The sequence below is a fragment of the Salvia splendens genome, chromosome 13 (genome assembly GCF_004379255.2).
Source record: "Salvia splendens isolate huo1 chromosome 13, SspV2, whole genome shotgun sequence".
Taxonomy (NCBI): domain Eukaryota; kingdom Viridiplantae; phylum Streptophyta; class Magnoliopsida; order Lamiales; family Lamiaceae; genus Salvia; species Salvia splendens.
The window spans coordinates 27,767,857-27,782,451 of NC_056044.1; the positions used below are offsets into that span (position 1 = coordinate 27,767,857).

Genomic DNA, 14,595 nt, shown 5'->3' on the forward strand with positions numbered 1-14,595 from the left:
AAAATCTGTAATAAAGCAAGTTATGCGGGTCAATAACCCCTGAACACGTGAAGACGCAGATTAGCAGCTGCTTCTAGACTCCACCACCGCTCGCCGCCGCCGGTCGAAATCGCAACCATTTGTTCATTCCATTGGCCACATAGCAGTTAGACCTCTATTTCAACAAGAAATTTTGCCCCAATTTCACCACTATCATTAAATTAACCAGCGTATGAACGACCGGCTGCTGTTCACTCACCCTAACTCACCATTGTTTCCGGCGCGATCATCCTTTCTCCGACCTCCAGCGTACTGTTTTTCCGCGTGAGGTTAGATTTTGAGGCGAATTTCTTATCATTAAGAAATACGGAATGCTGATCATTACTGATTTCCCTTTATCACCTAAAGTATGTTTTAATATGATTAATGCTATTTTAATGTCAATAAAATGCATTCAGAAACTTCTTTACCACGAACAAATGGCTAAATTCGTGTTTGTCTCGTTGCATTGAGTTTTTGCTTTGTTGCTTCCACGTCTCAATTTGCTCACAAAGAGTTGCACGCTCAATATTAGCATGTTTTTAGGCCAAAACAGTTTCTTGTCATTCCTAGATGTTCTCATGGGGAAACGATTATCTGTTGTGTTGGACAAAGTCATGGCATTTCGACAATATTTTGAAACTGACTATATAATGACGAAGCAGAACTAACCCATGGGTAATCAGAAACTTGGCTTCTTCTGGTCACATAGATATGAAGCCTCGACATATGTTTGCATTGGATATCAGTTACTTCAATCTACTCTATTATAGAGTTATCATCTTCACTCACTCACTTGGGTTTTTGCTGCCATCCAATATCCTTAACATGCTCTTTTATCGTCAATTTGTCATCCATAGGCTCGTTTATAACTGAGGATGATGTTGTCATAAACTTTTACATGTAATTCATAATTTTCTTACTGAGAATCGTTCTACCTAAAATAAAGCCTGATTCAGGCTTCTATGTGTACGGAAATGAATGTTGATTCTGTCCAACATATATTTTTCCCCCAAAACGTGTCTGTGAGAAGTGCTTATGCATATTATTTATACTCCAGTACTTTAAATCATGGGAGTAATATTAATCCTTACATGAGTAACCATTGGAACTGGATGCTGGAGAAAATGATTTGCCTTACAATAAAGATAAGATTTTGAAACAGGAACATTGCTTGATCTAATGTAAATATGTATAGTGTAAATGAAATTCATATTTATCGTACAATTCATATTTTCAGTTTGTTTAGATGAACTGGACAAAGGTGTGGGGGTGTGTTAAGGACCACTCTAGATGCACCAGACCACTGTGTCGTACAGTGAGGGATGAGAATGGAATTCTGTCTGTTGGAAAGAGGTTCTATTCTCCGCAGGAAGAAGGACGATCCCACGTGCTAAGAAAGACATCATGGATGTTCAATCTGCTGTGTGTTCAAGTTGGCACAGTGTGTGGGAGTAAAAATACATCACATCGATATGTGCATAGCTTGCAAAATGATCCGGACTTGAGTAGGGACTTTTTTGTACGACTCTGGCTTGCTGATAAAAAGAAGACAGGGCCTACTACAAAACGAAGGCATAAAGTTCTTAAATCCAATAGTCGTGGTGAAACGATAGCTGATGGCCAAACTTTTTCTGGACTTATTGAAAGAATGCTTTCAGGCGCTTTAGATAAGAAGTCTTATGACAAGGTGAAGTCAGGTCTTAAGCAACCACCTACCAGCCAATCAATCACTGGTACATTAGAACCAATGTCCTTGGAAGAGGTAATGTTATCATGTACCCTTTGGAGAACACAGACTTATTTTCTTTGGAGTTTTACAAGATATGTCTGTTGGACATTAGCGGCATTTTTTGAGTTATTATATCACTGCAATTCCGGTACCAGTAATTTATTTAGGTCAAACATTATCATGCTTAATGCTTCTGTGTAAATTGACTTGACCAAAATCTTCATTCAGTCCAAGGTAGCACCTCTTCTTGCAAGATCCAATCTACTGATTACCAGGGATATAGAATGGGCCAACTTGGTTCTTGGTTTTGAGCAGGTAAGCTGTAAGATTTAAGAACTCTTCACACATCAGCAAAATTCTTGACATCTTTTCCCTTTTGCTATAATGCTATATTAAAAATATCATATTGAGAGAAAACTAACTGTGTTTCAACCAGCATATGCTGTTAGCATTGGTGGCTAACATGGCCTCTCAGTTGGAAGAAAAAGCAACTCTATTCATCTCACTATGATAAATACTGAACGTTGATATTTTGATATTTTTTTTAGTTTTGATAGCTGAATGGCTTGCTGTTTAATTATACTTTCTGTTTTGATAGGACGCCATTTCAGGTTATTAGCTTACAATTGCTTTATTTTTTTTTTCAAAGTCTAACTATGCCTCAACTAGAGGAAGCTGGTTTTTACCAGATAGTTGCATAAATAGAATGGACAATAAAAGGCTATCCGAAGTATCTTGAGCTTCTTCAGTTCCATAGCCTTCGATGCCTTTCTGATGTGTATATTTTTTCATGTACAAATGCATTGCTCTAGTTTTCTTTTCTAATGAGGTGCGTCTTTGTGCAGGAAAACCGATATGCAATGGTTGATGTCTGCTACCCTCAAGCAGTACGTCTGTTCTTGGTTTTACTCCCTTGTGGTTTACCATTCATTTGGTGCTGGTTTAAGGAAACTTACTGATATTGGATTCAGTAATAGTAATTACTTAACATTTTAATTGTAGCCTGTAGGTTTCATACGCGAGCAGAGCAATGTGATTGCAAGACAGGTATTACTTGTGTTCTGGCATCCATAATTTCTTTGTTTCATACAATATTTCTGATCGTGGTTTTTTCTTGTGTTGCTGTTAATTCCTTACCTCTGAAAAGCATATTCATCTGTAGTGGTTGAAATTGTTGAATGTCATCATCAGCTCAATTTAAACACTTTGCACAACAGTTTGTTCCAAATATTTTCTTGCCCCAATCAATATCTGGCGTGGCATGATTAAATGAGAAATGGAAATTGAAAATTAAATAATTGTTAGATGTTAGTGTGAAACTGAATTTGTTTGTGTTATGATGAAGATTGCAAACCTCTATTAAAAAACTTAGTAAAATATGGATTTATTTGATATTAGATACATGAATACAATTGACACGGTATAGTATTACTGAAGATGTTTTCCCCCTTCTTGATCATTTCTTCAGTTTTACACTTTTACTCGATAAATGCTTTTTAAATTGTCATTATTGAGTATTGTGTTTTTTGGTTATTGCTTTTATTTTTCCTCACTTCTTGTTCCTTTTAGGGCATCAGTTCTGTTTGATGATTGCAATACTTTTTCCTGCAGTTGCTTCGCTTAAGACGCCCTTTCATTGCATACATTACTGATGGATCGGGCAATGAGCTCTTTAGGGTAATAACTTTTTAATGTTCTCATTACTTTGACCTGCACTTGGATGCCTCTTTTGGGTGTACAATGGGCACTATTTGTTTTCCTTTGTAAAACTGCTTCCAAGTAGGTTCGAAGGCCCTTTTGGTGGATCACCAGTTCAATATACGCAGAGATAAATGGAAAAGTATGGTTCTCATCATGTTTTGTTTTGTGTCTTTAATCTAACAATTGAGCCTAAATCCAAGCTTTTAGAACTAGCAGAGATTTTCTTGGACTTAATGTCATTTATTATTTTATTTCTTTCGTGTCAGGAAATTGGTGTTGTTCACAGAAGATGGCATCTGTGGAGGAGAATTTATGACTTGTACTTGGGGTATGTAATTTTAGTTCCAAACCCAATATATTCACGGAATCTCCCAAACATGTGATGTTGATCTGCTGCCTCTCTCTCTTCTCTCTCAGGGATAAGCAATTTGCAGTTGTTGAGAACCCTGGGTTGTGGAATTGGACTTTCACTTTGAAGGACATTGATGGAAATGTGTTGGCAGAGATAGACCGTGACTGGAGGGGTTTTGGATTTGAGGTTAATTGAATTCTTACTTGATTCATGTAGTCAAGGGGATTGACTGGATTTTTTTCACTTATCACAAAATGGAAAGCTAGATTTACCTTTTATGTTAATATGGTGTGACTGGATAATAAGGGATATGGTCACATATTGTCTATGTTGGTGATAGATCTGCTGATTAGAAGAACAATCACATCTGTTGTGCAGATTTTTACAGATGCTGGTCAGTATGTGATCCGGTTTGGGAGCTCTGATTCAGGTGTTACGCCTGCAGCAGAGGTAAACTCACTGCATAAGTAGCATATTGTTTTATTTAAATAGTGAATTTCTTAATCATGTTTCTGCATTTGTAGGTGCAAGAGTTAAGCGTTGCTCGTTCCTTGACTCTGTCAGAGAGAGCAGTAGCTGTTGCCCTGGCTGTTTCTCTTGATAATGACTACTTCTCCAGACACGGAGGCTGGTAAGATACTGGTTTTCCATATACCTTTAGACATTCATTATCGTTCGTTAGTAAAGAAGGTTCAATTTTAGTCTAGGAGGGTGTGCATATCCACTTTCTTGAAGTACTAGCAGAACTCCCGACTTGATTTCAGCAGATACATGCTGAATAGTTGTATAACTTTTTTACTCTTATCAGGGGATTTCCCTTTATGGTGGTCGATGATTGAGAGTTGGCTGGCAAGAGGATTGAGCACCGAATTCGGTCAGTTTTGCAACTTGGCCTTTCATCACATTGGTTAAACATATTCTGTTGATGCTTTTCACTGCCAATGAGTGGCTGTGAAAAAAAATGTACTACAGGCTGTTCACAAAATCTTAAGTGTTCGAGCATGAACCTCAGCTGAATGCTTTATTTATGCCCTTTCCAATTTCATCCGAAGCAGCAACAAGTTATCATGGCCGCCATCATGTGTCGGTGTCGGAGTTATCACAGGATTAGTTAGCTGTGCACCTCTGTTGCGCGAGCTTTGTTTGCATCTTGCTATTTGCTTGTTGTTTAGTCGATTCTGAGCTACTTGGGATTTTATTTAAATTTTATACATGTGTCGAAGACTTATTACAAGTTTTTCTTCACTTTTGAAGGTAGTTAGGCCAACTCCAACGGTCACCTAAATATTGAGATTGCTACCTAATAATAACTCAATTTAGATAAATTCCGACCCAAAATAGTTCAAAGGTTTTTGGTTACCAAAACTCTTTCTCGATTGGGTAAGTGAATGGTGTTTTATCCAAAATTTGGGTAGACAATTTTCACTTACCCGAATATGTGTGTGCTCGAGTCTGTGTTAAGACCATATTACTAATAAATTTACAATAAAATTTAATTTAGTTGATAACAGTTCTTATTCTATAAATAAAACACTTAGACATCTATTGTTACTCTATTTCTCAATCTAATTATCAATCCCTCTTCTTCACCAGCATTTCTTAATTTTTTTTGTCTTCTTATTTGATGAGATCCTATTTATGTTGCAGTCAACTTGTTATTAGCATGGGATTCTATATTTCGCCAATGTTTGTCTTATTAAGTATTTTATTAATGTAGTTAGTACTTTATAGCCTTTTTAGTCCTATAATGATACTCGCTAGATATTAAGAACTCAATAAATGATGTATTATCTCATTTTTCTAAATAGTCAAGTCATTCGAGATTATGGTATTGAGTCCGGGTTAGGGGGAGAAGACACCCTCTTTAGTTATTTTTAAAATATAGTATATCGAATACAATAGAATATATGATAATTACATTCGCATCAATAATTTGTTTTATTCCTTTTCTATTCTTTATTTATTGCATTATTGGTCAGCCTTTTTTTGATAATTGAAGATAATGACAATGTTTCATTTTACTTTATTTTCATGTACTTCAGCTGACTCCACGGCTCCACCAACTTCATGCTTTCATCAAAAGCCAATCCATCGTAAATTCTAAATGAATTACGACCAAGGGGATTAAATTGAGAAAAAAAACACAAATTAGCCATTTAGATTTTATACCACTTGAGAGTTTAAGATCATTTACTCCATTTATTTTTTTGGCAATTTTCAGTTACAAAAGGATGAAGGAGATTGCTATTCAATAGTGAGACGATGTCACATTCTTAGTAATAATCCTTCTTAATCAATAAACTTATATGTTTAAAAACAATGAAATAAAATATTAGTATAAGATAAGATTCGGGAGAATGGATTTTCCATTGTTAGGTAGGTTATATAGACCAAAATGTCGTCAGAAACAAATAAAGTGCAACTGGTTAACGACCTCATTCAACAACTATTATTCCATTTCATCAATTCCTAATCTCTCATTACTATATTGAATGAAACACCATTCCCTACATTTTTACTAAAAAACCCACAATATGATAATGTTTCTAGCAGCTCTTAATTTTATTTAGCTTCCGTTGATAATTAGTGTTTAGCCTTATATAGTTATTTTAGTTCCATTTTTACCATTTTAATATTATGTGAGTTGTGAGCTCCGTAATCACAGATTATATATAAAAATTACAATATACTAGTATTTAAATAATATTTCAATTTTTCTTTAATAAACTTGAATAGCATAGAATCAATCATAACCAAATATAAAAAACCAATAAACTATGGAAAATGAAAAACAGGAAATTAATCTATGTTGATGATTGTGTTTGAACTAATCATGCAACTGGTTGGTAGGTGTCATTATTGGGGATGACTCGGTTATCAAAGACACCAAGTAAACAATGTTTAATTTACATACAATTTCGTTAGTCTTTATTTAATTATTCGCCTTTTCATCCATCAAAGTGAAATGCAAATGCTGACTTTTTACATCACCCCACCCTTTCTTCCGTCTCAAGATAATTTTATTATCATAGTCTATCTGATCATAATTCCCTCTCTCATCTATAATCAATTATGCTATTGCTTTCCCCCCTACAAGTCCATGCCGCGCATAGTAATTGAAAATTTGCACATTTCTAAAAAAAATCGAAGGATAATTGGTCAGAAAAATTATGAATTATTATCAATATTTAATATATTCCACAATGTTTAAAATTGATTGAATAAATCATGAATTTTAACAATTGTGTGAATTTTTCACAGTGATTATTGCTAAAACCGACGTGAATTATTTAATCTCATGTGACGACATATACATCATTTCTTAAATAGGTGTGTATTAAAAAAATTCTATATAAGCTTACTTATTTCCAAATAACAATCCATATTATTTAATATTTAGCCTCTAATTTTCAAGTAATAATCGTGAAAATTTGTAGGAGTACTATAATTATTCAAAATCATAATTTATGCGACCAACTTTATAGATGATGGGAAGTACTAAATTTTGACCATAATTTTTAGTTTTCCAATCAATTAGCAATGACTCAATAAAATGTTACTCTAATTTACAGGCAAAGTCATAGAAAACTTCAAACTAATTTCACAGATTTGGCCGTTGCTTAGTTATATCATTAGAAACAAAAATATTTTAAATTATGTGACATTTGTTTTTTCAAATGCGAAAAATTCATCAATTTGACCCGCGTTTTCTCATTGAAGACTTGTCTTCTGTTTTTATCTCTTTCTTATTCGCCATGCTCTCTTCCTCCGACCACCGCTGACGGCGGCGCCACCACTTCCACCACAACCATGGGAAACTGCAACGCGTGCATCCGAGCCCCCGAAGGGGCGCCCCCAACGCCAACACCCTCCACTCCAAGAGGCAACAAAAAAGCGCGCGAGCGCCACCCGAATCCCTACGCCCAATCCCCGTCGCCGGTGCGCGTGCTGAAGGACTTCATCCCGCGCACGAGGATCTCCGACAAGTACATCCTGGGGCGCGAGCTCGGCCGCGGCGAGTTCGGCGTGACCTACCTCTGCACCGACCGCGAGACGCGCGAGGCGCTCGCGTGCAAGTCCATCTCGAAGAAGAAGCTGCACACCGCCGTCGACGTCGAGGACGTCCGCCGCGAGGTCGCCATCATGTCGAGCCTGCCGGACCACCTCAACGTGGTCAAGCTGCGCGCTACCTACGAGGACAGCGAGGCCGTGCACCTCGTCATGGAGCTCTGCGAGGGCGGGGAGCTCTTCGATCGGATCGTCGCGCGCGGCCACTACAGCGAGCGCGCGGCGGCCGGCGTCGCCCGGACGGTCGCCGAGGTGGTCAGGATGTGCCACCAGCATGGGGTTATGCATCGCGATTTGAAACCGGAGAATTTCCTCTTCGCGAATAAGAAGGAGAATTCGGCTCTGAAAGCCATCGATTTTGGATTGTCGGTCTTCTTCAAGCCTGGTGAGACAATCTCTCTCTCCAAATAAGCCTAATTCACGAAGTGGTTTTCTTTTCCCCCTTCAATTTAGGGTTTTCACATTATGGCGTGAGTTCTAATTTTGATTTTTGTGTTAGAAAGAGGTTTTGTAGCCCAATTCTCTATCATTTCAGTGATTTAGGATTTCCTTTTTGGAATTCTATTAATATGCTGTTTGATAATTGAATTATTTATCTTCAATCTACAGTTCACACCAGCTTACAAAATCTCTCTTCTATGAAGTTTTTTGTCTATTTAATTAATTATGAAATGAATTTGAATCAGGTGAGAAGTTCTCTGAGATCGTGGGAAGTCCTTACTACATGGCGCCGGAGGTGCTGAAGAGAAATTATGGACCTGAAGTTGATATATGGAGTGCTGGTGTCATTCTTTACATTTTGTTATGTGGAGTTCCCCCTTTCTGGGCAGGTACTTCGTCTTCCTCAATCGGTTTGATGTGTTTTGCCGAGTTTATTTGTAGTTTTATGCCATAACTGTGCTTCAGAATCTGAGCAAGGTGTTGCACTGGCAATCTTGAGAGGAGTGATTGATTTCAAGAGGGAACCATGGCCTCAAGTTTCTGAGACTGCAAAGAGTCTTGTTAGGCAGATGTTGGAGCCGGATCCGAAAAAGCGCCTGACAGCTCAGCAAGTTCTTGGTGAGTATCGATTACTGTTTGAAAAATCTTGATGATGGAAAAGGGTGGTGGTGTCGGCGTGATTGATCTATGCTGCATGTGATTGTCTTCTCTTGCAAATGATGATGGGTTTGTGCTGAGAGAGGAAAAGATGCATTAAGCGTGCAAAAATGTTAACTTTCTGTAAAGATTTAGGATGTGGAAAAGCAAGTGTTAAAGTAGCATTAACATTAAAGAAAAGAAAGGTGTTTTCAGATGATAGTTTGCATAGCCATGTACAGCCTGTATGCTGATCATGATGTTTTAGGATGAACTTTGGTGATTTTAGAGATTGCAGCAAGGTGTTCACTGTTCTCGACTATCCAGTAGCTGATAGGCATGTGGTCATGGTTAGTGCTTGAGGGAGCAATTTTTCAAATCAGATCAGAGACTTCCCCTTGCGCAACCAAAAGGGAAAAACCTTTTTTTTTCCAGCTTTAAAGTGTTCAAATTTTCTAGTGTTTTGATAATGCGACCATCCTAATCCAAATACGCTAGTACGAGATTTAGAACGTTAGAGAAGACCTATATAATTTCTTGTGCTATGTTTTCTTATTAAAAGCAGTTTTACAAATCTGTCGTGCGTCTCTAACTGGTGATTTATAAACTATTAGGTTAAATGATTGGGACTATTAGTAGTAGTACTTCTTTACTGACACTGGTAGGAAGTACAAAGAACTGGCCTTTGGTAATCTGAAATTCCGATTTGGTGGTAAAGTAACTAAATACCACATCATGTCGAGTTGGGTTCTGTTTGTCATAACTTATTCCATGTTTACAGTTTACTGGGCACCACTAACTGCACCAGAGTCCAATGAGTTGCCCTGTAAACAATAGTTAACCAATTATTGAATGGAGACAAGAGAGTATACAAGATATGATCCGTTTGCTGCATTTGGTTCATGTGACGGCTCTGACCTATACTTCTCTCCTTTATCTATTTGTTAGATCACCCATGGATACAGAACGCAAAGAAAGCTTCGAATGTTCCACTTGGAGATGTAGTAAGGGCAAGACTCAAGCAATTCTCTGTCATGAATAGATTCAAAAAAAGAGCATTGCGGGTAAGCATAGCATTCTCATACTTTTGTGCTCATATATATAAGGGAGAAAGTATTGTTCTGCTGCTGAAACTAAAGCTGTAATACATATATATAATGACCAAATAGAAATAGTCTTGACATATAGATGATGTATCTTAAAATTTATTTTTTTCTCATATGACTGAATAGGTGATAGCAGAACATTTGTCCGTTGAAGAGATAGAAGTAATTAGGGACATGTTCGCTTTAATGGATACCGACAATGATGGGAAGGTTACGTTTGATGAACTAAAAACTGGTTTAAGGAAAGTTGGTTCTCAGCTGGCTGAGCCTGAGATGAGGTTGCTGATGGATGTGGTAAGTGTCCTGCTCTTATTATGCAGACTGCATTGTATAACCTGTTAGCAAGGCCTAATAGAATGATATTCAAAGGCTGATGTGGACGGAAACGGAGTATTGGACTATGGAGAGTTTGTTGCTGTTACCATCCACTTACAGAGGATGGAGAATGATGAACACTTCCGCAGAGCATTTATGTTCTTTGACAAAGATGGGAGTGGGTACATAGAACTAGACGAACTCCGAGAAGCTTTAGTCGATGAATCAGGAGAGACGGATGTTGAGGTACTCAATGACATCATGAGGGAAGTTGACACTGACAAGGTTCGACAATTCTTACTTGCATCAAGGGAAGGATTTACATCCTTAAAAGCATGTGGTGGATCAGTTTTGATCTGTATCTACTTGTTTCAGGACGAAAAAATTAGCTATGAGGAGTTTGTTGCAATGATGAAGACGGGAACGGACTGGAGAAAGGCTTCGCGACAATATTCAAGAGAAAGGTTCAAGAGCTTAAGCCTTAACCTGATGAAAGATGGGTCTCTGCTGCTCCAGGATGGGTTCACTGGTCAAACGGTTGTAGTCTAAAAGATTTTGATCACACTAGTCCTGCTCGACTCAATATCTGGCGTCGCTTGAAAATATGAAGCTTCTCAAGTGCTGGAGCTTCAGGTAACTCAGTTTGGTCCTTTGAGGTGATGATGCATCTTAGTTTCTTTGAGTTGTTGTTAGGGTATGTTATTTATTAAGATGTCTTTTTTTATTATTATTATTGTGTTTTTATCTTGTTCCTTGTATATGCAGTGTGCCTTTTGTTAACCACCATAGTTGATTTTTTGTTGTTGATTGGAGATGTTATACCTTCATGATATTGGAGCTTCCCGACCCTTCATGGTGCAATGCTCTTTCTGTACATATTTTTGCACTTAATGATTATACGTAGTGTTACATGATGATCAAAGATTTGTGATAATAACTAAGTAAGTTGTTATTCATCGTTTTAACATATACTAACATCATGTCATGTAACATGAATTATTGTGTTAGGTTTTTTCCTCACACATCGGCACAATTAATGAATTTGGACCGGTCATTATGATGCATTATTTTTTACTATATTTAAATTAAGAAAATCTTGATACAGATCTTTTTCCTTTAATCAAACATTGAGATCTATTTTAATACTTTATACGCTATTCAATTTATTCCATCACTTTCAAACTATTACTAATAAGTTTAAATCAGCATTAGCATATTTTTTTGGCCCAATGTTATCAGATTTGTTCTATTTTGGCATCAAACTTTTGAAGGGTCGTATCATATTTTCAATATTTATATACTTAGATAATTCCATTTTAATGCATCAAAAACAAAGTTAGTCAAGAATTAATGGGCCAAATTATAAATATTGCAAAACTCAATCGACATCCGAAATGACAAATATACCCTTGTCGGAGATATGGTCCCGACCCAACTAAATCCGACGCCTACCCCACCTCCCCAAATCTCACGTTGTCCTCTTCTTTTCCGCTTTCCATTAAAAAAAAAACTCAAAATTCGCAACAAAATTCAACCCCCCCACCGCCAATTCTCGCTCCGCCGCCAATCGCCGCCGGAGTTATCACGCCTTTACTTAATCCTTCCTCCATCCAATTGCCTCGGGCACACATCCCCAATCGCACAGTGCGAGTAACAGAATAAGGCGTAGCGCCAAAATTGGAGTCCTACAATGGGGGTGGATTACTACAACATCCTCAAAGTCAACCGCCACGCCAGTGTCGAAGATTTGAAGCGAGCCTACCGCCGCTTGGCGATGATTTGGCATCCCGATAAGAATGCGAACAAGCAGGAAGCCGAGGCCAAATTCAAGCAGATTTCCGAAGCCTACGATGTCCTCAGCGACCCGCAGAAGCGCCAGATCTACGACCTATACGGCGAGGAGGGGCTCAAATCTGGCCAATGCCCGCCTCCGCCGCGCAGTACGCGGGCCAATAATAACCAGGGGTTTCAGTACAATAACCATCAGCAGCACCCCAACCCTAATTTCAGATTTAATCCCAGGAATGCGGATGATATTTATGCCGAGTTTTTTGGGGAGAGCAGTAATGGGAATGCCGGCGCTGGTGGAAGTAGTAGTAGTAGTAGTGGTGCCGGTAGGAGAGATGCGTTTTTTAGGAGCACGACGATGAATGGTGGGGCTAGGGAGACTTCGGGGGGTGGAGGATTGAGGAAGGCGTCGCCTGTGGAGAATGCGCTGATGTGTAGCTTGGATGAATTGTATACTGGCTCCACGAGGAAGATGAAGATTTCAAGAAATGTTCTTGATTCTCATGGGTATGTGCATTTGTTTAAAATTTAATATCGGTTATCCAGTTATTAGAATTGTTTTGTTAGAAAAGTCTTGCTTAAATTAAATAAATTTAGTTGGGATTTATATTTACAACGGGTTCTCTTGTTAGAGACTTAGAGTTGACAATCTATCCAGCATTTGTCATTTCACTTAGTGGTTGGCTTATGCTTTAAGATTCTCAAATCTATTTGCATTAGATTTGCAAGATGAGATAGTGATTTGTGAATCTGTGATGAATGTCTGTCAGTTGTAATAGATGCTTTCACACTCTTGGAGAATACCTCAATGAATTTTATGACTCTTGTTTTCTGAGTGCTGATTCTTGCCTAGCTCGTCTTCAACTATCTGATGGCATGTGCTTTATACCCAATGCTGTTTTGTTTTTCTCTTTTGGGCCTATTCTGGCTCAGTCCCCAGTAGTTTAGGTAGCATAACCATGTAGTAGCTGCACAGGTAATTTGAATGCAAATGAGTTGAGACATCATATACTTACAGTTCAAAATATCTCCTCCAACTAAGTACTTGCCGTTACATCTATGTGTTTGCAGAAGCAACTGAATTACTACTACAATGATGTTTGGCTCATTGTTATTCTAAAAATTCCATATGGGTCGTTAGTATCTATGTAATGGTTTCAGTTTTAAGATGTTGCTCATTGATCTCTTTCTCTCTGAGAAAATTAATATATATCTACTCCTAATGTCTGTTTGTTGTATCTTTCTTCCTGTCTTGTAGTAGGACTCGTATGTTGGATGAAATCCTGACTATTGACATAAAACCTGGTTGGAAGAAGGGCACGAAGATTACTTTCCCAGAGAAGGGCAATGAAGAACCTGGTGTGATTCCTGCAGATCTCATTTTCGTAGTAGATGAAAAACCTCACTCGGTTTATACAAGGGAAGGGAATGACTTGGTGGTGAAGCAGGAGATAACTCTCCTTGAGTCCCTCACTGGGAAAACTTTTGAGCTTACCACACTGGATGGCCATACCCTAACAGTTCCTTTAACAGAGATTGTGAAACCTGGACATGAGATTTCTGTCCCTAATGAAGGGATGCCCGTCTCGAAGGATCCTAGGAAAAGAGGATGTCTGAGGATTCAAATTGACGTGAGATACCCCAAAAGGTTGACCGAAGCCCAAAAATATGAACTGAGGAGGGTTTTGGGAGGAAACTTGTGATATCATCTCCTGAATCATACGAGCCACACTATTAGTACAGGCAAATGGTGCAGCGTCCAGGTGTAAATACCGAATAAAGGTTGCTGCTATTGAAGTATGTGAATATTAGAAAGATGCTGAAAAATTTCTTCTCAACAGCTCCTCCATTCCATGCCTCTTGTTGAAGTAAGCAGATACCAGTATGAGTGTTGGTGGGATAAGAAGATGTTCTTCGCCATATATGTCGGTATGATAATTTGTTTCTTGCTTATTTTTTTCCTCCTTGGAGGTTAATGGTTTTCTTTCTACTTGTGGACTAGATTTAATTGTGCTTATTAGCAGAGATGATTGAGATTTTTTGTTGCTGAACAGATTTAAGTTTCTTATATAGGGTATCATCCAGCTAATAAAAATTTGATCCATCTCTCACTCTCACTCTCACTCTCACTCTCACTCTCACTCTCTCACTCTCACTCTCACTCTCACTCTCACTCTCACTCTCACTCTCTCTCTCTCACTCACACACACACACACACACACACACACACACACACACTTGATATTAATATATCAGCACATTGATATGTCCCAACTCCCAAGAAAGAACTGCAGATAGAATTTGTGAAAGTGAGATTAAGTTATTACTGCCATCATTTAGTTGGGCTGTCCCATTTCATGTCATTTAACTTTCCTATCAAAAAATATTGTAAGTGGGTGGGAAAAGATGGTGGATAGTTGAACGGATGAACTAAACAA

The 14,595-nt window shown here is 38.1% G+C and overlaps 3 protein-coding genes across 4 annotated transcripts; all 3 read left to right on the forward strand.

The window, feature by feature from the left end:
* The first annotated feature begins 20 nt into the window (after window positions 1-20).
* LOC121762390 (altered inheritance rate of mitochondria protein 25-like) lies at window positions 21-5,037 on the forward strand. 2 transcript variants are annotated; one of them, XM_042158259.1, is made up of 12 exons: window positions 21-308; window positions 1,268-1,783; window positions 1,979-2,065; window positions 2,596-2,637; window positions 2,753-2,797; window positions 3,362-3,427; window positions 3,534-3,590; window positions 3,718-3,779; window positions 3,869-3,989; window positions 4,182-4,253; window positions 4,328-4,434; window positions 4,612-5,037. In XM_042158259.1, the coding sequence occupies exons 2-12, from the start codon at window positions 1,268-1,270 to the stop codon at window positions 4,640-4,642; spliced, it is 1,206 nt and encodes a 401-aa protein (XP_042014193.1). In that variant the 5' UTR covers window positions 21-308; the 3' UTR covers window positions 4,643-5,037. The 2 variants fall into 2 exon arrangements, with proteins under 2 accessions (XP_042014193.1, XP_042014192.1); XM_042158258.1 differs by having other exon boundaries at window positions 22-308; window positions 1,259-1,783.
* Window positions 5,038-7,404: 2,367 nt separating this feature from the next.
* LOC121761897 (calcium-dependent protein kinase 10-like) lies at window positions 7,405-11,243 on the forward strand. The gene is made up of 7 exons (XM_042157601.1): window positions 7,405-8,256; window positions 8,558-8,701; window positions 8,778-8,930; window positions 9,897-10,012; window positions 10,181-10,348; window positions 10,424-10,654; window positions 10,745-11,243. The coding sequence occupies exons 1-7, from the start codon at window positions 7,614-7,616 to the stop codon at window positions 10,916-10,918; spliced, it is 1,629 nt and encodes a 542-aa protein (XP_042013535.1). The 5' UTR covers window positions 7,405-7,613; the 3' UTR covers window positions 10,919-11,243.
* A 134-nt stretch (window positions 11,244-11,377) lies between these two features.
* LOC121761898 (dnaJ homolog subfamily B member 1-like) lies at window positions 11,378-14,268 on the forward strand. Its single transcript, XM_042157602.1, has 2 exons — window positions 11,378-12,664; window positions 13,416-14,268. The coding sequence occupies exons 1-2, from the start codon at window positions 12,060-12,062 to the stop codon at window positions 13,858-13,860; spliced, it is 1,050 nt and encodes a 349-aa protein (XP_042013536.1). The 5' UTR covers window positions 11,378-12,059; the 3' UTR covers window positions 13,861-14,268.
* Window positions 14,269-14,595: the final 327 nt, after the last annotated feature.